Source organism: Amblyraja radiata, chromosome 2 (genome assembly GCF_010909765.2).
Source record: "Amblyraja radiata isolate CabotCenter1 chromosome 2, sAmbRad1.1.pri, whole genome shotgun sequence".
In the NCBI taxonomy this organism is placed as follows: domain Eukaryota; kingdom Metazoa; phylum Chordata; class Chondrichthyes; order Rajiformes; family Rajidae; genus Amblyraja; species Amblyraja radiata.
This window is the reverse complement of record NC_045957.1, coordinates 148,140,599-148,163,436: the sequence shown is the minus strand read 5'-3', so window position 1 is coordinate 148,163,436 and position 22,838 is coordinate 148,140,599. Positions and strand designations below refer to the sequence as shown.

General features: G+C 40.9%; 1 protein-coding gene across 2 annotated transcripts in view; it reads right to left on the bottom strand.

Moving 5' to 3' along the window:
• Positions 1–22,838, bottom strand: part of marchf6 (membrane associated ring-CH-type finger 6) — a 72,706-nt gene that overhangs the window by 22,162 nt on the left and 27,706 nt on the right. For both annotated transcript variants that reach the window (XM_033017034.1, XM_033017040.1), the window contains exons 2-8: positions 22,485–22,581; positions 21,271–21,344; positions 7,067–7,210; positions 3,965–4,037; positions 3,221–3,389; positions 2,044–2,260; positions 803–864 (exon numbers count right to left, since the gene is read on the bottom strand). In XM_033017034.1, coding sequence (XP_032872925.1) covers positions 803–864; positions 2,044–2,260; positions 3,221–3,389; positions 3,965–4,037; positions 7,067–7,210; positions 21,271–21,344; positions 22,485–22,581 — 836 coding nt within the window. The remainder of the gene's footprint in view (positions 1–802; positions 865–2,043; positions 2,261–3,220; positions 3,390–3,964; positions 4,038–7,066; positions 7,211–21,270; positions 21,345–22,484; positions 22,582–22,838) is intronic.

The following is a 22,838-nucleotide window of genomic DNA, read 5'->3' as shown; positions in this document are numbered from 1 at the left end:
TTATGATAATTTTATAGTATAGCTAAATATCCTCTCACTTTTACCCTCAGTTATTTAGGACATTGGTGAGATCACACCTAGGGTAAAAATTTGGTCTCCTTCTCAAAAAAGATATATGTTCCAGATGGAATGCAGCAAATAATTGTCAAATTGGTTCCCGAGAGATTGAGTTGGCTAAACCTTTTCTTTAAGAGTTTAGAAGATTCAATTATCTCATCAAAATGTACATCATTTTTCGAAGGTTCAGCAAGGACTGTGTTCCTTAGCCGAGGAATCAAAAACTAAGGGCACAGATTCAAAATACGAGAAGGTCATTTAGGATTGAAAGGAGGAGAAGCCTCTACTGAAATTGGCAAAGATTAGTCCTTGCAGGGTTGTGGGGACATAATCACGATAATTTCATTCAAAATAATAAATAGATTTTTGATATCAGAAAAATTAAGGGATATGCAGTTAGGGCAGTTTAAATATTGAAGTTGGCAATCAACCAATCTTTACTGGATGAATATCAGTAATTTCTTACACTTTTATAATGAAATACTAACTTTCTGCACATCTACTAAGAGTACAATAGAGACATAAATCTATCTGTGAAGAAAGGCAACCATCCAGATACTTCAAGGCAATCCAAGATTCAAACCTGTCTTTATATAGGTTGTTCATTGGAGAATGCAGATTTAAATACAATCGTACCACCCACACATATTTAAAAAATATTGTGACAAATGTTTTTTTTAAATAAAAACATGTAAGATCATTTTAACTTCTAAAATAAATAAACTTGAGAGATATGACCACATACACGCTCCCAAGTTAGTTCTTCTGCAGCCCTGTCCCACTCTAATGCATTCCAGTTCATGTCATCTGAAAAGAGAAATATAACTTTAATCTGTCAATTGAACAAACTTACATGTACAATTATTTCCTTTTGAGAGTTTACTGCTTGGTTTGAAATCCTTCGCAAACGTTATTCAAACAGAATGGTTTACTTAAATAAATGCGTAAAAACACAGAATTTATGCAGAATATATTTTGTGGAAGGTAGGCGGCTAACATGCAGTAAGTAATGTGGGATGTGGGGGGGAAATGGGGCTGGAATTTCATGAGGAAAGATTCCCAATTATAAAATCACAATAGGTTGCAACACTGATACTAGAAAATAAAATACATCTTTTATAAAAGATGATAGTGCATAATGAGAGTGGTTGAATGAAAAAAGTACATAATGAGAGTGGCGGAATAAATCTATGAACTAAACTAAATGACTCTTAAGTGCCAACTGGGTGCCATGAACAGGCCTATTAGCAAAGTTGAAGTACGTGATAAAAGGGACATTAATAGTCTGGATACAAAGTTAGCTAAGTAACATTGTGGTGAATGATTGTTTTTTGGATTGGAGGAAAGTAAATAGTTTCTAAATTTGAGGATAAAATTAAAACTTGACAACAGCACTGCAACTTCAAAAACAGAAAGTGATAAATTGCAGCATCATACTAAATGGGTGATGGAATGAGCAAACATGGCACACGAGGTCTAGGACTGTAAATTGGAAGAAAGAACAAAGCATTACAGAATAAAGAATACTGTTCTAAAAGAGTTGCAGGAGTAGAGGACTCAGTGGGTATGGATGTTCGTTTATTTAAAAACAAAGCTGGGATTTTTATTTTATTTTTATGCAATGTGGTTGGAATTTTTAATGTCTCTTGTAGATCAGGGGAAGGAATTTCCATTGTGCCTTTCCAAAGGGAATATGATTAATATATGGCAAAGAACATTTTGCAAAGCTACAGAAAAGGAAGATGGGGTTGGATCAAATGAGTTGTTCGGATAAGGCTCCTCATGTTGTAAACCATTCTACGATTCAACGATTACAGACTCAAAAATACAAAATTATGACTCGTAAGTCACTGTTGATTGCACAAAGACTTCGACTGCTGCCTCTTAATTAATCTTATGCAAACATTTGAGGAAAAAGATTGCATATGCAATGAAAGGTCTCACACTGAGCACAGAACAGACAGGCCACAATGGTACTATTCATACCTTGAACACCATTGTTGGCATCAGCACCATCCTCTACCACTGCATCATCATCATCATCGTTCTCGTCTTCCTCATTCTCACCCTCATCTGCACGAACATTGGCATTCTCTGCCACTGCAGGGGCAGCCCCGGCAACTGCTGCTTCATTTCCTTCTGCCTCTTCAGCTGGTTGAGGTACTTGTGGATTCTCGGCTGCAACATTCGGTGCAGCTTGAGGCTAAAGGGTTAAAAATGTTTATAGGCTACACCGTTTAAAAATTAGCAGTTTATCACACAAGCTAAGATTTTCAGAGGGATGCTTTAGCTGGGAAGATGAGTTGCAGCTAGACAAAACACTGACATAACAGAGGTTGTTTTAACGCAGCAACTTTATTATTAGACATCCTTTATGCAGTCGTAAAAATGAGAGAGAAATAAACTATTAATATAGTCTACGCACATTATTGCAGATCCCATTTAACGGATTTTGGATACAGCGGAAAAAATGTTGTAACCGATGCGTCCATTGATATCAGAAACAAAGGACCGAGTTCTTTGTTTAATGGAGTGACTACTAGGTGGCTGTTTATCCAATACTGTACATATTTATCGCCCTTACTTGGTTACAGCAAACAATCGACAATAACAGACACCCTACCCCCCCCCATGGTCCATTATAAGGAGGGTTATCTGTACTGAACTAAATTAATATAGACTTATAATGCCAGTCTGCATAACAATGACTGACCACGAGTAGCAGTTATCTGCCTGCATTTATTAATTACCCAGAGTTACATAGACATGAGGGGCACTGTTTATGTCATCGCACTATTATAGTTTTTTTTTAATATACTGAACTTTTTTTACCTGTTGATTGTGGTGTTACAGAATACTATGTTTACATATCTGTTGTACTGCTACAAGAAAGAATGTAGTTGTTCCATTTTGGGACATATAACAATAAAACACTTCACTTGACGCAATCTTTTTTTCAAAAAGATTCAAAAACAACATATAAAAATCAAATATTACTCACAACTTTGAGGCCATTTCCTGAAATGCCTTAAGAATAATAATAATAATACAAATAATGCATGTGATGGATGCAAGACAAATGTAGCACGACGGCTCATCACATCACTAATCTTTTCTTGTTACTCCAGTTAATAGCTCTTTAGAAGACCTGAGTAGCCCCTACCTCATTCTGTTGAGCCACTCCATTGGGTGGTAGAGCTTGATTTTGTTCGAGCCACTGTGGAGCTCCACCATGTACGATTTGTTCTCGTAACCAGACAAGGCTAATGAATGCACACAGTGTGCATGTTACCACAAAACAACCCTGCAAAGAGTCTGCCAGCAAATTCTCCCTGGAAGTAAAGGTTTAAATGTACAGAATCAGTTCGACAATTAAATTGTTTGAAATCTTAAGATTAATTGTATATAGCAGGGGTTCCAACCTTTTTCGTCCCGTTTACCCCTGGCAACTTTAATAGTATTTAGCACTGTTATTTCACTTATTTATGAACAACTGATGATGAATAGATACCAGAACCAAACACAGTCAGTCAATGAGAAAAAATATGTACAAATGCAGAATCAATAAATTTACCCCCAGAGGGTAAATTTACCCTAGGATGGGAACCCTAAGCATTTAGGCTAATGATCCAAACTGGTTGCAATGTTTTAAGAAATGCTGAAATTGATCACTACACCCTACCAGTTAATCATACATTTTCACTTGACTATAAACAATTTTTAGTCTAGGGAGAGATTACATTTGCCCCCAAAAGCAATAAAGTGCTTCTTGCTGAATATTACTTTATTTCAGTTATGTATAAAGAAAATTGATGAAACATGCAGGTCAAACTCAGTTCCGCTCGAAAATAAATAATTACTTCAAAATTGCTCCCTCATCACAATAATACAAGGTGTATAAACTTACGTGGATAACATATCGAGCGGCAATGTCAACAGTGAGCTCACAGAGCCAGTAAACAAACATTTGTAGATTCGACCTAAAAAAAGGAGGAACAGCCAAGGTCACTTAAAACCACCTTTAAATAGAAGGATTTTATTTTCCAAATCTCATATTTTTATACCCATTTCTACCACACTAATTTCATAATGAAAATGTACACTGAGCAATATACAACTTTTATTTATACAATATACAATTATTAACCCATATCTTGATATTTGGTAGGTACAAGATACCGCAGGAAACATGCCAACTTTGTGTCATGCGTCAGAAGAAATCTACTATTTTCACACAATTGTTGCACTCATGCTTATGTATAATTGTACAGTAGAATGATTTTACTAGATTGCATGAAAAAAAGAAAAAACATAGAAAATAGGTGCAGGAGGAGGCCATTCGGCCCTTCGAGCCAGCACCGCCATTCATTGCGATCATGGCTGATCGTCCCCTATCAATAACCCGTGCCTGCCTTCTCCCCATATCCCTTGACTACACTAGCCCCTAGAGCTCTATCTAACTCTCTCTTAAATCCATCCAGTGACTTGGCCTCCACTGCCCTCTGTGGCAGGGAATTCCATAAATTCACAACTCTCTGGGTGAAAAAGTTTCTTCTCACCTCAGTCTTAAATGACCTCCCCTTTATTCTAAGACTGTGGCCCCTGGTTCTGGACTCGCCCAACATTGGGAACATTTTTCCTGCATCTAGCTTGTCCAGTCCTTTTATAATTTTATATGTTTCTATAAGAACGCCCCTCATCCTAAACTCCAGTGAATACAAGCCTAGTCTTTTCAATCTTTCCTCATATGACAATCCCGCCATCCCAGGGATCAATCTTGTGAATCTACGCTGCACTGCCTCAATCACAAGGATGTCCTTCCTCAAATTAGGAGACCAAAACTGTTTGCAATACTCCAGATGTGGTCTCACCAGAGCCCTATACAACTGCAGAAGAACCTCTTTATTCCTATACTGAAATCCTCATGTTATGAAGGCCAACATTCCATTAGCTTTCTTCACTGCCTGCTGTACCTGCACGCCAACTTTCAGTGACCGGTGTACAAGGACACCCAGGTCTCGCTGTACCACCCCCTTACCTAACCTAACCCCATTGAGATAATAATCTGCCCCCTTGTTTTTGCTGCCAAAGTGGATAACCTCACATTTATCTATATTATACCGCATCTGCCACGCATCTGCCCACTCACTCAACCTGTCCAGGTCACCCTGCAACCTCCTAACATCCTCGTCACAGTTCACACTGCCACCCAGCTTTGTGTCATCCACAAACTTGCTAGTGTTGCTCCTAATTCCCTCTTCCAAATCATTAATATATATGGTAAACAGTTGAGGCCCCAACACCGAGCCTTGCGGCATTCCACTCGCCACTGCCTGCCATTCTGAAAAGGACCCGTTCACTAAAACCAATCCCCTACTTTCAAGTTAATTTTGTATCATTTGGCTGGTTTGCCCATGAGATCTAATTTTTCAGAGCAAACTAACTATGCAGTATCTTATCAAAGGCCCCATTCAAGTCAAAGGAGACAACATCAACCGCACCGCCCTCATCAATCTTATTGGACACCTCTTTAAAACTAAATCATATTTGTGAAACGTGATTCCTCACGCAGTCATGATGGCTAGTCCCAATATATCTTTGCCTTTCCAAATGCATGTAGATCTGTCTCCCCACCTACTCACTAATGTTCAGAGAGGGATAGCAGCTAGTTTAATTTTACCATATCATTTACTTACATTTTTTAAGACATTCTAACAGTTTTGATATGGCTTTAATATTTTTTTTTACATCACTGACAACCAAGTTAGTCTGATGTTAATTCCCTCTCTACTGATCACATCATAAGATAACAATAGGGATTAGAAAAGATGGGAGTAAAATGCGACACGTTTACTCAAATGGATGCCAAGGTGGGAAATTGAGCACAGAAGAGCTTTTTGTTGTATAATTAGTGTCCATGTGCCAAATCCAGAGACTCGGAGGTTGTTAAGGAAATTGCAATTTGTAACATATTGAAATCATTAATTAAATCATAAACTACACATAGGAGTAAAGTATGCAATATTAAGTGCATTTTGATTTTCCAGTTGTAGGAAATATTGTAGGAAGTTGTAGGAAGTGTCTCTAGATTCTAGAGGGCTCGGGGATCAAAACAGAGGATACCATATATAAGACCCTGGTCAAAATAAAACTTTAGACAGACTGATACATATTACTATGTTACAGTTTTATTCCACAATTACATTAAAACTCACATAACCTGTCATTCTTGGGACTTGGGTGATGCCAAACTAGCAGGCTATTGAATGTTTCTATTTAAACCCTTCCCTTGATTTATTTATTTATTCTTTTAAACGCTATTACACAGACAATTTCCCAGTGGACTCCAGAAGTTTACAGAGAGTGGGAAATAGCACCCAGCTGAGTTTAAGTTTGCAAGCTTCATCTCGTACATTTAAGTTTGACCTCTCTATTCCCTACCCTGGGTCTGTCCAAGATCCAACCCACAATGCTAACGTCAGCTCCACTCTGGAACCCCCCTCTTATTGCACACTCCACTTCCAGTCCAAATCTTTGAAGCATTCTCTGGACTAAAGAATGAGTCCAGTGCTAAACCATTTAGATTTTTGAACAATCAGATGCCAAATTATCAGAGTTTTGCTGTCATTAATTTATTTAATATACTAAACTGGAAGAGCCGGGTTTAGTGAAGTATTACTATAAAATGGGCGCTTCGTGGTTGGCATGGAATTGGTTACTTGAAGGGCATACAACTAGGTGGCACAGGGGTTTAATTGACCTCCGTCCACCTGAATTACTCTATTACAATATGGCTCATCCTTGACATACCTTAAAATGTAGCGTTTGACTTTAATTTTGAGCTTACAAGTCCAATTGAAAATAGTTGGGTGCATGGGGACACAAAACCAACAAATCAAATGACCGATAACAACATGAAGGTAAAAGAAAAAGTATTTCAAGATATTTTGATTTTAAGTGATAATAAATAGGAACTACCAAATATTTCAAAACATAGGGAAGTACTTACATGCTGTAAGAGGTACAACCCCCAGCCATGCAAAGGCCACCAATGTGTAATGGAACCAGTATCTTATTGCTGTACCAATACTTGTAACCAATCCTGCAAAAATATCCTGAATTGGAAGTCTAGATGGCATATCTGGAGAATAAACTGGAAAAGGAAATGTTTGAGAACATAAATTTGAAATGATACATTAGATGTCTTTTAAGAGACCATCTCAATTGAAGTTCAATAATTTTTAAATTTATGCAAAAAATAAAGTATACGCAATAAAATATCCAATGTGGCAACAGGAAAATCTACCGCTATAGTTTCAACAAAGTTTTCTACAAGAATAAGTATAAATTAAATTGCAGCGTCATGAACACTGGAATGTACCCAAAAAAAGCCAATACTAGGTGCATAAAGGACCGGGAGAACCAGAAAACACTACAGTACGCAATAGCTGTACGATATTTAGTTGGGATCGCATGAAGAATACAAGATAAACAAGACAGCAAGGTGACGTGCCTCAATGACTGCCGTCCAATGGCACTAACATCCATGGTGAAGACGTGCTTTGAGAAGTTAGTTATGACGCATGTCAACTCCTGCCTTAGTAAGGACCTGAATCCACTACAATTTGCCTATCACAACAGAACAACAGGGAATATGATCATGCTAGCTCTCCACACTGCACTGGACCACTTGGACAATAAGAACACGTACATCAGGCCGTGGTCCATTGACTACAACTTAGTATTAAACACCATCATCCTTGCTAAACATATCATCAAATTCAGGGAATTGGGTCTCTCCAAATCCCTATGCAATTGATTTCTTGACTTCTTCACCAGCAAACCACAATCAATACAAACTGACAACACTTCAACACTAGAGCATTTCAAGTTGTGCTCAGTTCCCTAATCTACTCTCTCTATACCCCTGAAATGTGTAGCCAGACACAGCCCAAACGCCACATTTAAATTCACTGATGATACCTCCATTGTTGGATGAATAAAGGGTAATTATGAGTTAAAAGTACAGGAGAGAGAAGGATTAAGACATTGAATCGTGCCTGAACAACGATCTTGTTCTCACCGTTAGCAAGACCAAGCTGCCGGTTGTTGACTTCAGGGAAAGCCAAACAACCTCTCTTCATCGAAGGGACAGTGGGAGAGAGAATCAACACCAAGTTCCTTGGTGTACATATCTCTGAAGATGGTCCTTGGTCCAGCCCATTGATAAAATCACAAATAAAACTCATCAATGCCTTTGAAGATTGAGTTTTGTTATGCCATTGAATACTCTATCAAACTTCCACAGGTGGATGGTAGAGAACATGCTGACTAGTTGCATCATGTTCAGTAACTTGAATACCCAGCAACGAAGGAGGCTACAAAAAGTTGTAGACATTGCCCAGTCTATCACAGATATTGACAATTAAATACTCTTGAAACACTAAACCTGATCAATAAAAAAAGGGGGATTACATCAGGCTCTTGATAAACTGGGCATGTGGACTGAGAAATGACTTGTGCCGTATAATGCAGGCATGTGCAAGGTGTTGAATTTGGAAAGTCAATCCAGGGCAGGACCTTCAGTGAATGGTAGTGGCATGGGAAGTGTTGTGGAGCAGAAGGATCTAGGAGTACAAGTACCTAGTTCCCTGAAAGTATGGTCAAAGATGGAGTGGTCAAGAAGGCTTTTGGTACATTGACCTTCATCAGTCAGGGTATTGTGTATAGAGATTGAATTGTTATATTGCCGCTGTACATGACGTTGCTGTGGCCACACTTGGAGTACTGTGTTTAGTTTTGGTCAGTCTGCTACAGGAAGGATGTCATTAATGTGCAAGAAAGAACTGCAGATGCTGGTTTAAATCAAAGGTAGACACAAAATGCTGGAGTAACTCAGCAGGTCATTAAGCTGGAAATAGTGCAGAGAAAATTTCCAAGGATGTTGCCGGGAATTGAGGGCCTGAGCTGTAGGAACAGGTTGGGCAGGGTAGGATCTTATTCCTTGGAGTACAGGGGCTGAAGGTGATCTTATAGAAGTCTATAAAATTATGAGGGGAATAGATCAAGTGAACTAAAAGGTTTTTTTTTTACCCAGGGTAGAGGAAGTAGGGGAATCAAACAAAAGAGGACACATGTTTAAGGTGAGAGGGACAAGAATTAATACAAACCCGAGGGGCAACATTTTCACTCAGATTTCTTCAATTAAGCATATTATTTCAGAATCCTGATGTACTATGAATACCATGGGGCAAGCTACCAGAGGAGGTACTTGAGGAATGCATTTAAAAGACACTTGTATGTGTATATGGAAAGAAAACGTTTACAGCGATTTTGTCCAAACGCGGGCAAATGGGACTAGCCTAGGTTGGGCATCTTGGTTGTGTGAATCCATGACTCTACAACTCAAAGACAAATAAACACTGGAAATAATCAGTTTATAGTCTTTAAAATTAAGTATGATTACAACCATTTATTCAAAAGATTTCACACAGTTGCATGGTCAAATTAAATGGGCCAGATTTACACGAAGATTCCAACCATTTTCTCGGTTACTTTAAATACTAACATACACCTTTAGTTCCAGCCAAGTTCTATTTCCATCATACAGTAAAGAGCAAACATTAGGCTTTGTAAAAATGTCAAACATATCAGATTTCTCAATTTAAGCACATAATTTCAGTCTTATTAGCTTGGATCTTCAGGTAACAAGCACTATCTGGACACCATTCCATTCAGAAGACTAGAATGGAAAAGAGTGCAGTTATGTAATTGATGTAACTATACTAAATATAAAATTCAATATATCCATGTCCCAGAGATCCGCTATGCCTGGCAATGGGGGACAGATAAACTCCCGAAAGCCACATTCTCATGTTCTACCTCTAGATGGAGTAACATGACCATGTTTAAGTACTATATACAGAAGACCATTTCAAAATCTGCATTACTCATGTGTCACTGTTTAACAACACCCAATAACTCATTATCTCAACTCATTCTCAATCTCTACAGAAGAGGTACTTAGTCTATCCCATCTTCCACTTGGCCCTTCAGACCAGCAGGTCATGGCTCTTCTAATATGCATCCGAGTGCATTTTAAATGTGATAAGGGTTTCAGTCCTCCCATCATTTCATACTATCAATGATTACAGCACTGAAGGAGGCTATTCAGCCCATTGTATCCACACTGGCTCACGGCCAGAGCAATTCTTAAAGCAGTTCTTAAATGCAACAATGAATCCTGCCCCCACCACATTTAAAGCCAATGCATGTTAACATTTTTGTTTGTGACAATTTTCTCCCTTTTTATACCCATTACTTCAAATCCAAATCTTAAATGTGTATATTTTAATGCTAGGAGCATTGTAAGAAAGGTGGATGAACTCAGAGCCTGGATTGACACCTGGAAGTATGATGTTGTGGCGATCAGTGAAACATGGTTGCATGAGGGCTGTGATTGGAAACTAAATATTCCAGGATTTCGTTGCTTCAGGTGTGATAGAATTGGAGGGGCAAGAGGTGGAGGTGTTGCATTGCTTATCAGGGAAGATATTACAGCAGTGCTTTGGCAGGATAGATTAGAGGGCTCGTCTAGGGAGGCTATTTGGGTGGAACTGAGAAATGGGAAAGGGGTAGCAACACTTATAGGGGTGTATTATAGACCGCCAAATGGGGAGCGAGAATTGGAAGAGCAAATATGTAAGGAGATTGCAGATATTAGTAGTAAGCACAAGGTAGTGATTGTGGGAGATTTCAATTTTCCACACATAGACTAGGAAACACATTCTGTAAATGGGCTGGATGGGTTGGAGTTTGTAAAATGTGTGCAGGATAGTTTTTTGCAGCAATACATAGAAGTACCTACTAGAGAAGGAGCGGTGCTGGACCTCCTGTTAGGAAATGAGACGGGTCAGGTGGCAGAGGTATGCGTTGGGGAACAGTTCGGGACCAGTGATCACAATACCACTAGTTTCAATATAATTATGGAGCGGGTCAGAACCGGACCTAGGGTTGTGATTTTTGATTGGAGAAAGGCTAACTTTGATGAGATGCGAAAGGATTTAAAAGGAGTAAATTGGGACATTTTGTTTTATGGGAAAGATGTGGAAGAGAAATGGAGTGCATTTAAAGGTGAAATTTTAAGAGTACAGAATCTTTATGTCCCTGTTCGGTTGAAAGGAAATAGTAAAAATCGGAAAGAGCCATGGTTTTCAAGGGAAATTGGACACTTGGTTCGGAAAAAGAAAGAGATCTACAATAATTATAGGCAGCATGGAGTAAATGAGGTGCTTGAGGAGTATAAAGAATGTAAAAAGAATCTTAAGAAAGAAATTAGAAAAGCTAAAAGAAGATATGAGGTTGCTTTGGCAAGTAAGGTGAAAGTAAACCCAAAGGGTTTCTACAGCTATATTAATAGCAAAAGGATAACGAGGGATAAAATTGGTCCATCAGAGCCAAAAGAGATGGGGGAGATATTGAACAATTTATTTTCTTCGGTATTCACCAAGGAGAAGGATATTGAATTATGTGAGGTAAGGGAAACAAGTAGAGTAGCTATGGAAACTATGAGATTCAAAGAAGAGGAAGTACTGACACTTTTGAGAAATATAAAAGTGGATAAGTCTCCAGGTCCGGACAGGATATTCCCTAGGACATTGAGGGAAGTTGGTGTAGAAATAGCAGGGGCTATGACAGAAATATTTCAAATGTCATTAGAAACGGGAATAGTGCCGGAGGATTGGCGTACTGCGCATGTTGTTCCATTGTTTAAAAAGGGGTCTAAGAGTAAACCTAGCAATTATAGACCTGTTAGTTTGACGTCAGTGGTGGGCAAATTAATGGAAAGGATACTTAGAGATAATATATATAAGCATCTGGATAAACAGGGTCTGATTAGGAACAGTCAACATGGATTTGTGCCTGGAAGGTCATGTTTGACTAATCTTCTTGAATTTTTTGAAGAGGTCACTCGGGAAATTGATGAGGGTAAAGCAGTGGATGTTGTATATATGGACTTCAGTAAGGCCTTTGACAAGGTTCCTCATGGAAGGTTGGTTAAGAAGGTTCAATGGTTGGGTATTAATGGTGGAGTAGCAAGATGGATTCAACAGTGGCTGAATGGGAGATGCCAGAGAGTAATGGTGGATGGTTGTTTGTCAGGTTGGAGGCCAGTGACTAGTGGGGTGCCACAGGGATCTGTGTTGGGTCCACTGTTGTTTGTCATGTACATCAATGATCTGGATGATGGTGTGGTAAATTGGATTAGTAAGTATGCAGATGATACTAAGATAGGTGGGGTTGTGGATAATGAAGTAGATTTTCAAAGTCTACAAAGAGATTTATGCCAGTTGGAAGAGTGGACTGAAAGATGGCAGATGGAGTTTAATGCTGATAAGTGTGAGGTGCTACATCTTGGCAGGACAAATCAAAATAGGACGTACATGGTAAATGGTAGGGAATTGAAGAATGCAGGTGAACAGAGGGATCTGGGAATAACTGTGCACAGTTCCCTGAAAGTGGAATCTCATGTAGATAGGGTGGTAAAGAAAGCTTTTGGTGTGCTGGCCTTTATAAATCAGAGCATTGAGTATAGAAGTTGGGATGTAATGTTAAAATTGTACAAGGCATTGGTGAGGCCAATTCTGGAGTATGGGGTACAATTTTGGTCGCCTAATTATAGGAAGGATGTCAACAAAATAGAGAGAGTACAGAGGAGATTTACTAGAATGTTGCCTGGGTTTCAGCAACTAAGTTACAGAGAAAGGTTGAACAAGTTAGGGCTTTATTCTTTGGAGCGCAGGTTAAGGGGGGACTTGATAGAGGTCTTTAAAATGATGAGAGGGATAGACAGAGTTGACGTGGATAAGCTTTTCCCACTGAGAGTAGGGAAGATTCAAACATGGGACATGACTTGAGAATTAAGGGACAGATGTTTAGGGGTAACATGAGGGGGAACTTCTTTACTCAGAGAGTGGTGGCTGTGTGGAATGAGCTTCCAGGGAAGGTGGTGGAGGCAGGTTCGTTTTTATCATTTAAAAATAAATTGGATAGTTATATGGACGGGAAAGGAATGGAGGGTTATGGTCTGAGCGCAGGTATATGGGACTAGGGGAGAATACGTGTTCGGCACGGACTAGAAGGGTCGAGATGGCCTGTTTCCGTGCTGTAATTGTTATATTATATGGTTATATCTCCATCAAAGGAACAGCCTTCCACTAGTACCATCCCTCATTACATATAGATTCACAGTTATACAGCAAGGAAATAGGTCCTTCAGCCTAACTCATCCAAATCAGGCAGGCGACATGCCCTTCTTTAATCCCATTTGCCCACATTTGACCCGTATTCCTCAAAATATTTCCCCAGGGCTCGAAATTAACAGTTGCCCGGGTGCCAATAGCAAATTAAAATCCCGCCGGGCAATCTAAAAGCTGTGCCATTTTGCCCGGCTTGGCAAGCACCCGGGACACCTATCGTTCAACTCTGAGCGGGCCCCCCTCTCTATCTCTCCCTCTCTCTGTCACTCTCCGTCTCTGCCCGCCATCCGTATCCGTGCCGCAGGTTCTCCGTCTGCCATGGCCTGTACATCCTCCCCCTGCACATGCGCACAACCATGGCCAGCACATCATCGGCCGCCCTGCACACGCGCACTGCCACGGCAACTGGTCGGCGCCGGGCACCTTCTCCCACCCTTTGCATTGTGGGAGATGTGCCCGCCATTGTTGTCCGGTCGCCGCCTCGCCGCGACCGCTGAAAACCAACGCAGAATCACTCCCTAGAGCTGGAGTAACTCCCTGGAGTAACTCTTGCTTCTTAGTCCTCCAAAAATATTCCAAGTGGAATTCAAACTGGTGGACCCTTCACCACCAAACTCCACAAATAACAGCCTATTGCATTTTATCTGTTTATTTATTGTGTATATATATGATCTATGGTATATAGACACACTGAACTTTTATCTCCTGTTCTGTATTATGTTTACATGTTCTGTTGTGCTGTAGCAAGCAAGAATTTCATTGTCATATCTGGAACACATGACAATAAAACTCTCTTGACTCTTGACTTGGACTTAAGCAAAAAAGGGTTCTTGGGAAAAAAGAATTATCTTAAATTTAGTTGCGTCTGGTTGGGTAACTATGCTAGGGTGAAGACTATTCGATGCTTTACTTGTGCGGGGGAACTCCATGGAGCAGCCAGCATGTCTGGATAGAAGAAATTGGGTGACGTTTCGGGTGGAGACCCTTCTTTAGATTTTCTCTGGATTTAGTGTTTTTAGTTTAATTTAAAGATACAGCGTGGAAACAGGCCCTTCGGCCCACGCCGAACACCAATCACCCGTACACTAGTTCTTTCCCACACATTAGCGACGCAAGTCAGGAGTGTTTTATTCTCTCACGTCCCAGTTAGAACAATGAAATCCTTACTTGCAGCAGCACAACAGAATATGTAAACATAGTACTCTGCAAACAATGTCATAAATGAGAAAACAAGTGCATATTTATATATAAACATATATATGAACACATATGTATGTGCGCGTGTACACACACACACACACACACTTTCCCTCCTGGGATTAATAAAGTTCTATTGTATAGTATTGTGTGTGTAGGAAGGAACTATAGATATGACACAAAAAGCTGGAGTGACTCAACAGGTCAGACAGAATCTTTGGACAAAAGGAAAGTATTACGTTTTGGGTTGGGTCTGAAAAGGGTTCCTGCACACCTTTGGAATGTGGAAGGAAATAAGAGCATCCGGAGAAAACCTATGCGATCAAAGGGAAAAGGAGCAAACTCCATACAGACAGCACCCATATTCAGGATCAATTTCGGGTCTCTGGCACTTTTAGACAGCAACTTTATGGCCAATGCACTGCCCCATTGTCTTGAAAGGAATTAAAACATACAGTAGCTGTAAAGGGTGACATAGCGTCACCTAGAGATTTAAAACTGAAAATGGATAGTTTCTTTTTTTTTTAGTAACCAAAAGTCATCAACGTATAATTTTTTGTGTGTTGAAAAATAAAATATAGTGGCACAGCTGGTGGACTTGCTGCCTCACATGCCAGAGATCTGTGTTCGATCCTAACCTCGGGCACTGTCTGGGTTGAATTTGCACATTCTCCCTGAAAGCGTGTGGGTTTCCTCCCACATCCCAAAGACGCAATGGCTTTGTAGGTTAACTTGTCTCTGTAAAATTGTCCCTAGTGTGTCGGGAGTGGGTGAGCAAAATGGGATAACAGAACTTGGAGAAACTCAGCGGGTGAGGCAGCATCTATGGAGCGAAGGAAATAGGCGACATTTCGAGACCCTTCTTCAGATTGATGTGGGGGGGAGCGGGAAGAAGAAAGGAAGAGGCGGAGACAGTGTGCTGAGGGAAAGCTGGGAAGGGGAGGAGAAAGCAGGGATTACCTGAAATTGGAGGTCAATGTTCATACTGCTGGGGTGTAAACTGCCCAAGCGAAACAAGAGGTGATGCTCCTCCAATTTACTGTGGGCCTCACTCTGCCAATGGAGGAGGCACAGGACAAAAAGGTCGGATTTGGAATGGGAGGGGGATTTGAAGTGCTGAGCCACCGGGAGATCAGGTTGGTTATTGCGAACCGAGCGAAGGTGTTGGGCGAAGCGATCGCCAAGCCTATGTTGGTCTCACCGATGTAGAGCAGCTGACACCTAGAGCAGCGGATGCAATGGATGAGGTTGGAGGAGGTGCAGGTGAACCTCTGCCACACCTGGAAAGACTGCTTGGGTCCTTGAATGGAGTCAAGGGGGGAGGTAAAGCGACAAGTGTAGCATTTCCTGCGGTTGCAAGGCAAAGTGCCAGGAGAGGGGGTTGTTTGGGTGGGAAGGGACAAATTAACCAGGGAGTTACGGAGGGAGCGGTCTCTGCAGAAAGCCAACAGGGGAGGAGATGGGAAGATGCGACCAGTGGTGGGATCCCGTTGGTAGACAAAAAAGCTGGAGAAAATTAGTGGGTGAGGCAGCATCTATGGAGCGAAGGAATAGGCGATGTTTTGGGTCGAGACCCTTCTTCAGACTGATGTCGGGGGGGAGGGGAAACGGGACGGGAAAAAGAAAGGAAGAGGTGGAGACAATAGGCTGTGGGAGAGCTGGGAATGGGAGGGGAAGGAGGGAGAAAGCAAGGACTACCTGAAATTGGAGAAGTCAATGAGCATACCGCTGGGGTGTAAACTATCCAAGCGAAATATGAGGTGCTGTTCCTCCAATATGCGGTGGGCTTCACTCTGGCCATGGAGGCCCAAGACACAAAGGTCAGATTCGGAATGGAAGGGGGAGTTGATTGCTGAGCCACCGGGAGATCAGGTTGGTTATTGTGAACTGAGTGGAGGTGTTGTGTGAAGGCGATCGCCAAGCTTGCGCTTGGTCTCACCGAGGTTGATCATACGCTGAAGAATCCAACAACATTTTTGTTTGGAGGTGGAAAGAAATAATAGATACTAGACTAAGTGGGACCCGTTGGGTCCCCCAACTCAATATTCCACCTCTCCACCAATTCCAATATTGGTGGCCAGTGGGGGGGGGGGGGGCTTTCTGGAGCTCTAGTATGGGTGTTGTGGGCTGAAGGGACTGGTTTTGAGGGCTAGTATGGACATTATGGGCCAAATAGATTCTTGGGCTGGCGGCTCAGTCACTCAAGCCTGTTGTGCTGGCAGCTCACTCACTCACGGCTAGTGGGCTGGCAATTGACATGGCTATTCCTTGAAATTCCATTTCAAGCAGTGTGCAAGGCCACCAAATTCAAGTGCAGTTTCATGCCATTTCAAGCAGGGTGCAAGGCCACTAAAGACAGCAAGTCGTGACCTCTCCCTTCTCCATCTTGCAGAGACTGAGCCACGCCCACACTTCTGGGTTTTATAGTCCCTCTCCCCTCCCACCAGAAGGGCCGTGGCCTTCACGGCGTGATTGACAGGAAAGAGAGAAACTCAATATTTTTTAAACACTAATAACTCTTTTAATTTTTCATCGATGGGAAAAATCCTCTTGTCCTGCGCAGCGCAGGAGGACTCTGACTAAGATGGCCAAAAGTCACAGCTTCTAAAATCAATACACAGAACAGGAAGTGGTCAAGATCAGACTTTTAGTAATATAGATTGCATTCATTGCAACGTGTAAAAAGAGTTGAGATACTGTATATACTGTATTATAATTTTGCTGCATGCCATTGGTATATATCATGTCTTGATTGTTGAATATGTTTAGTTTATGACTTTATTTGAAGCAGAAATAATATGCAAATGTTTCATTGACCATAATTCCGACTGGTAACTACGTACTTCGTCCGAGCACATTATTGCACGCGTCATGCAAGCCATCTTAAATGACCACCTAAACTGTCATTTGGCAACCTAAAAAGCTGCCTAGGTTGCCCGGCTGACAACAGAGAAAAAAAGTTGTGAGAGCCCTGTTTCCCATGCATATGTCCTAATATTTTATAAACATTGCAATCATATTTGCCCCCGGTAGCTATCCTGTTCATCCTACCAACAACTAGGCAGCAGTCCTGAGCTACTATCTACCTCACTGGAGACCCTCAGACCATCTTTAATTTGATTTTACCTTGCCCAAAACATTATTCCCTTTACCATGTATCTGAACACTTTGGATGGCTCGATTGGAATCATGTATTGTCTTTCCGCTGACTGGTTTGCATGCAACTGTACCTCGGAATGCGGGACAATAAATTAAACTAGCTTGTACCAACTACCCACAACCTTGTGTGTGAAAACAATGCCTCAGATCCCCTATCACTTGTCTAGATCCTCTAGTTTTAAACCCCTACCCGTGGAATAAGATGATTTACTTTATCTATAATTTTTATAAACTTTAATAAAAGTTTATTTTATAAACTTAATATCTTAAAATGTTTATTAAACATTTTTATAAGGACAGTCCTCAGCTTCCTTTGTTCCAGAGAGACGTGTCCCTGCCTATGCAATCACTCCTAATAACTCAAGTCCTCCAGTTCGGACAACATTCCTCTGAATCTTTTCTGCATCCTCTTGAGGTGAATAATATGTATCGTAAAGCGTAGCAACTAGAATTTCACACACGACTTCAAATGCGGCCTGGTCAACGATTTGTAGATCTGCAACATGAGATGCCAAAGCCCGTTCTCAATGCCCTAACCAATGAAGGCAAACATACCACAACACCACTCGGTATACCTGTTTCACCACTTTCAGAGAAGTATGTACTTTTACCCCAGTCTTGTTGTTCAAGTTAATGTTTCAGGTCAAAGACCCTTCATCAGAATGGCGAAGGACACAAAAGTAGTTTGTAAAGCTGCAGGGAGGGTGGGGGAAGAATGTCTCTGATAGGGTAAAAAAAACTAGTGACCTTGTGAGTAAGCTGTAAACAAGGCTCTCTGGCCAATTCAGGCCACTTTTTACCTTATCGGGAGACTATCTCCCCACATCCACCCTCCCTGCATTTTAATAAGCTTTTTTTCCCCCCTTCCTCCCAGTTCTGACAAAGAGTCCTTGAGCTGAAACATTAGCTATTTTCCTCTTCCCACCGATGAGGTCCAACCTGCTGAGCATTTCCAATGTTTTCTGTTTTTGCTTTTTATTGTAATTGTGTTTTATTTGATTTTATTTGTTTAATTTTTATTTCCAGCAACTGTGGGGTTTTTTTGCTTTTCAAGTCCTCCTGATTTACTTCATTTAGGCCCCTGCATCTTAATTAAGACTCCATTCCTTCTCAGTTCCAAAGACAACACGAGGATTGGAATAACTCAGCATCATCTCTGAAGAGCATGGAAAGGGAACGTTTCTGATTTGGACGCTTCTTCAAGATTATTGGGGGGGGGGGGAAATAGGAGAAATAGATGCGAGCCCAGTTAAGGCACAGAGTGAAAGCAAAAGAGGGGAAGAACGGTGGGGGGGGGGGGGGTTGTTAGAGGTTGCCTAAAATTGGAAAATTCAATGCTCATATCGTTGGGTTGAGGTACCCAAATGGAATACGAGGTGCTGTTCCTCCTGTTTGCATGTGGCCTCACTCTGCCAATGGATGCGGTCCAGGTAGAAAGGTCAATATGGGAATGGGAAGGGGAGTTAAGATGGTTAGCAACCTGGAGATCCAGTAGGCCTTCGTGGACCAAGTGCAAGTGTTCAGCGAGACGGTCACATCGAGAAAACCGGCCGCAATAGATGAGATTAGAGGAGGTACACCTCTGAACCTCTGTCTCACCCAGGACTACCAGGTCCCTGATGGAGATGAGGGAGAAAGTAGAAGAACAAGTGTTACATCTACAGCGGTTGCAGGGGAACGTTCCTGAGATGAGTGAACCAAGTGTTTGCGAAGGGAGCCTTCTCTGCAGAAGGTGGGAACGGGTGGAGATGGGAAGATGTGGCTGGTGGTAGTGGGATCACGTTGGAGATGACAGAAATGTCATGATGTCGGATGATTTGTTGGACGCGGAGGCTGGATGAAGCGGTGATGAGATCAGAAACAGTCTTGGAGATAATGCCTGGTGATCGTCTGTGGTGTCATGGTCAAAGGGTAGGTATGAGGAGGCGTCCGAGAACTAACACTTTGCGCCTAAGAAAATCACCATAGCTTTTCCTTTCTTTGCTCACAATCGAAGTTTTCCAATCCTGATAATATCTTCAGATTTCTACCGCACTCTTTACAAGACAATCATGGCTTTCCTATAAAAGTGACCAGCACTATAAACAGTAATCAAACCACGGTCTAACCAGCGTTGTATAAAATTCCAGCAGAACATCCCCTGGTATCATGTTCAAAACCTTGGCAAATGAAAGAAAATATCAGTATGCCTGTTAATCACCTTATTGGTTATATCCCAAATTCCTGCAAAATCACCCCCTCTGAACGCGCACCCCTTCACTCACTCAATAACAATTCTAATATTGTTATATGCGAGACCCTCCTGCAAGATGTGTTGGATGAATACTCCAAGGTCCTCTACGTCACTCAATATTGACTTTGTGCTTTTTCCCTAATGGTCAAACACATCTTAACATTACAGGCAGTAAAGTGATATGTTCTTTTGAACTGGATTATCAAGACAAAAATTTATTTGTGCAAAAATTGAACTGTGCCACTGAAAATTACTAGGAATAAAAAGTTTGCTCTCATGATAATATATATTCTGTGAACAAATTTAATTGTTTGAAATATATGCACACATGGACCTGCAGATCCAGACCATTTAATTACAGCATCAAATTTAAAAAATCTAATTTTTTAGCTAAAAAAATGTTCACCTCCAAGGTGAAACTGGTTAATGATTAAATAACTGAACAGATTCTATATCATTTCAATAACCTGATGCCGAGTCCAGAGAGTGCAGGCCCGAATGGTTAGAAATAAACTTTACCCAACCCCTTCTATGGAACATTCCAGACTCTAGCATAATGTAATAATAATAATAATAATGGATGGGATTTATATAGCGCCTTTCTAATACTCAAGGCGCTTTACATCGCATTATTCATTCACTCCTCAGTCACACTCGGTGGTGGTAAGCTACTTCTGTAGCCACAGCTGCCCTGGGGCAGACTGACGGAAGCGTGGCTGCCAATCTGCGCCTACGGCCCCTCCGACCACCACCAATCACTCACACACATTCACACACAGGCAAAGGTGGGTGAAGTGTCTTGCCCAAGGACACAACGACAGTATGCACTCCAAGCGGGATTCGAACCGGCTACCTTCCGGTTGCCAGCCGAACACTTAGCCCATTGTGCCATCTGTCGTGTGGAGTGGATGTGGATGTTTCCACTAGTGGGAGAGTCTAGAACCAGAGGGCATAGCATCAAAATAAAGGGACGGACCTTTAGAAAGGAGAAAGAATTTCTGAAGTCAAGAGGTGAATCTGTGGAATTCATTGCCACACGGCTATAGAGGCAACATCATTGGGTATTTTTAAGGTGGAGATTGGCAAATACTTGATTGGCAAGGGTGTCAGGGGTTATGGGAAGAAGGCAGGAGAATGGCGTTGAGAGGGAAAGGCAGATCGCCCAAGATTGAATAGCGGAGTAGACTCGATGGGCCAAATGGTCATCTTTTGGTCCTACAACTTATGATGTTGAGGGATACCAAAATAAATAAGGGTAACTAGTTCAAAAACTTATGAACTTTGCCACAACACAGATGGTGCATCACCTACAACGAATGAATGATAATGATCAAGTTTAAAATAGTTACAATGATATGTACTTACTTGGTGTAAAAGCAAATCGATGTTTGCATAGTTCGCAGTATTCTTTTCTGCTGTGTTTGAGCCACTGAACTAAACTGGAAGGAAAGTGGATGGTTAGTAATTCAAAAATAAATCTCTCCTATTTACGTCAAGCATATGAGGGGCTATGTGCAGGAAGGAACTGTGAATGCTGGTTTATACCAAAGATAGACACAAAATGCTGGAGTAACTCAGCGGGACCGGCAGCATCTCTGGGGAGAAGGAATAGGTGACGTTACAGCTCAAGACCATTCTTCAGATTTTGTTAAGCAAAACAAAATTGACTGAAACTATGTACATTTAATTATCCCCATTCTGACTCAGTTACATTAGTTCCCATTACATTTTTCTTTTCAGGTGTTCTCACCTATCAAGTCTCTGCCGACATCTACACTCAAAGCTTGCCGCAAAATGGCAATTAGGTAACTACCACCCCCATCAGAAGCAGAGTTTGTTGGTATATGTGGCCATCACCAGCGAGGTCCACATTCTGTGGATCAATAAAGTATATACTTGTTCAAGATAGAATGCTTCACTACAGGCTTGAATACATGCTTGGGGTTTTTATGCGGTATCGGGTGTACTAAATTGTCAAACATCATGACCAGTGGACCATTCTGAGGTCTGGGTTTTGTTACCTAGCAAACCAAGCCCAAATGGAAACCAAAGTGGTTGATATGATTCAATGAACAGATTCAACAGCAACTTTTAAGAGGCATGAGATAAATACTGGGTGGGTGGAAAATGTTCAGGTCTATGAGACAAGAAAAAGAGACAGAGACCGCTACTTTCTGGTTAGGGTTAGATGAGGAAAGAAAAATAGGATTATCTGCAACAGCTAATAAAATAAGTTTCATTGGTAGCAGATTCATACACAAATATTTTCAATGCCCCAAATGAATTCATATGCAATCCAATGCCTTTTAAAACGTCAAACATTTATATTACAGGGATTTAATTAAATTAATTTAAATTATTTCAGAATTTGTGATATCCTAATCATCCCGCTTTCATTGTCTCCACATGCAGCAAAACATACTTAATTAGCCTAAAAATAATTATTCTGCATACCAACATTACTGATGTTATTTTCCATGCAAATATTTTAAGACAAGATTAGCAGATATATTTTTTACTGCAATTTGCGATTGTCTCACCAAAATGGAACTACTCCACAGCATAATGACCCAACCTACCATTCCTGATGGATAAATTTTATACTGCCAGTACACACGCAAGGATAGTAAAGTGGTTTATCTGATGTTCCTTCTGACCGACACACCCGACATATATCTGCAAATATTGGACAGAGAAAAAAAACATTTCAGCATTGAAATAGTCAAAGACTCTCTTGACATATTTAATTTTACAAAGACAACAATATTTATATTGAATATTTGCTTTGCGAAGGAAACTAATAAGATTGTGCAATATCATTTACATGTTTGATTTATGCTTTAGTCAGAGGGTGGTGAATCTGTGGAATTCATGGCCACAGAAGGTTGTGGAGGCCAAGTCAATGGAAATGTTTACGATGGAGATTGAAAGGT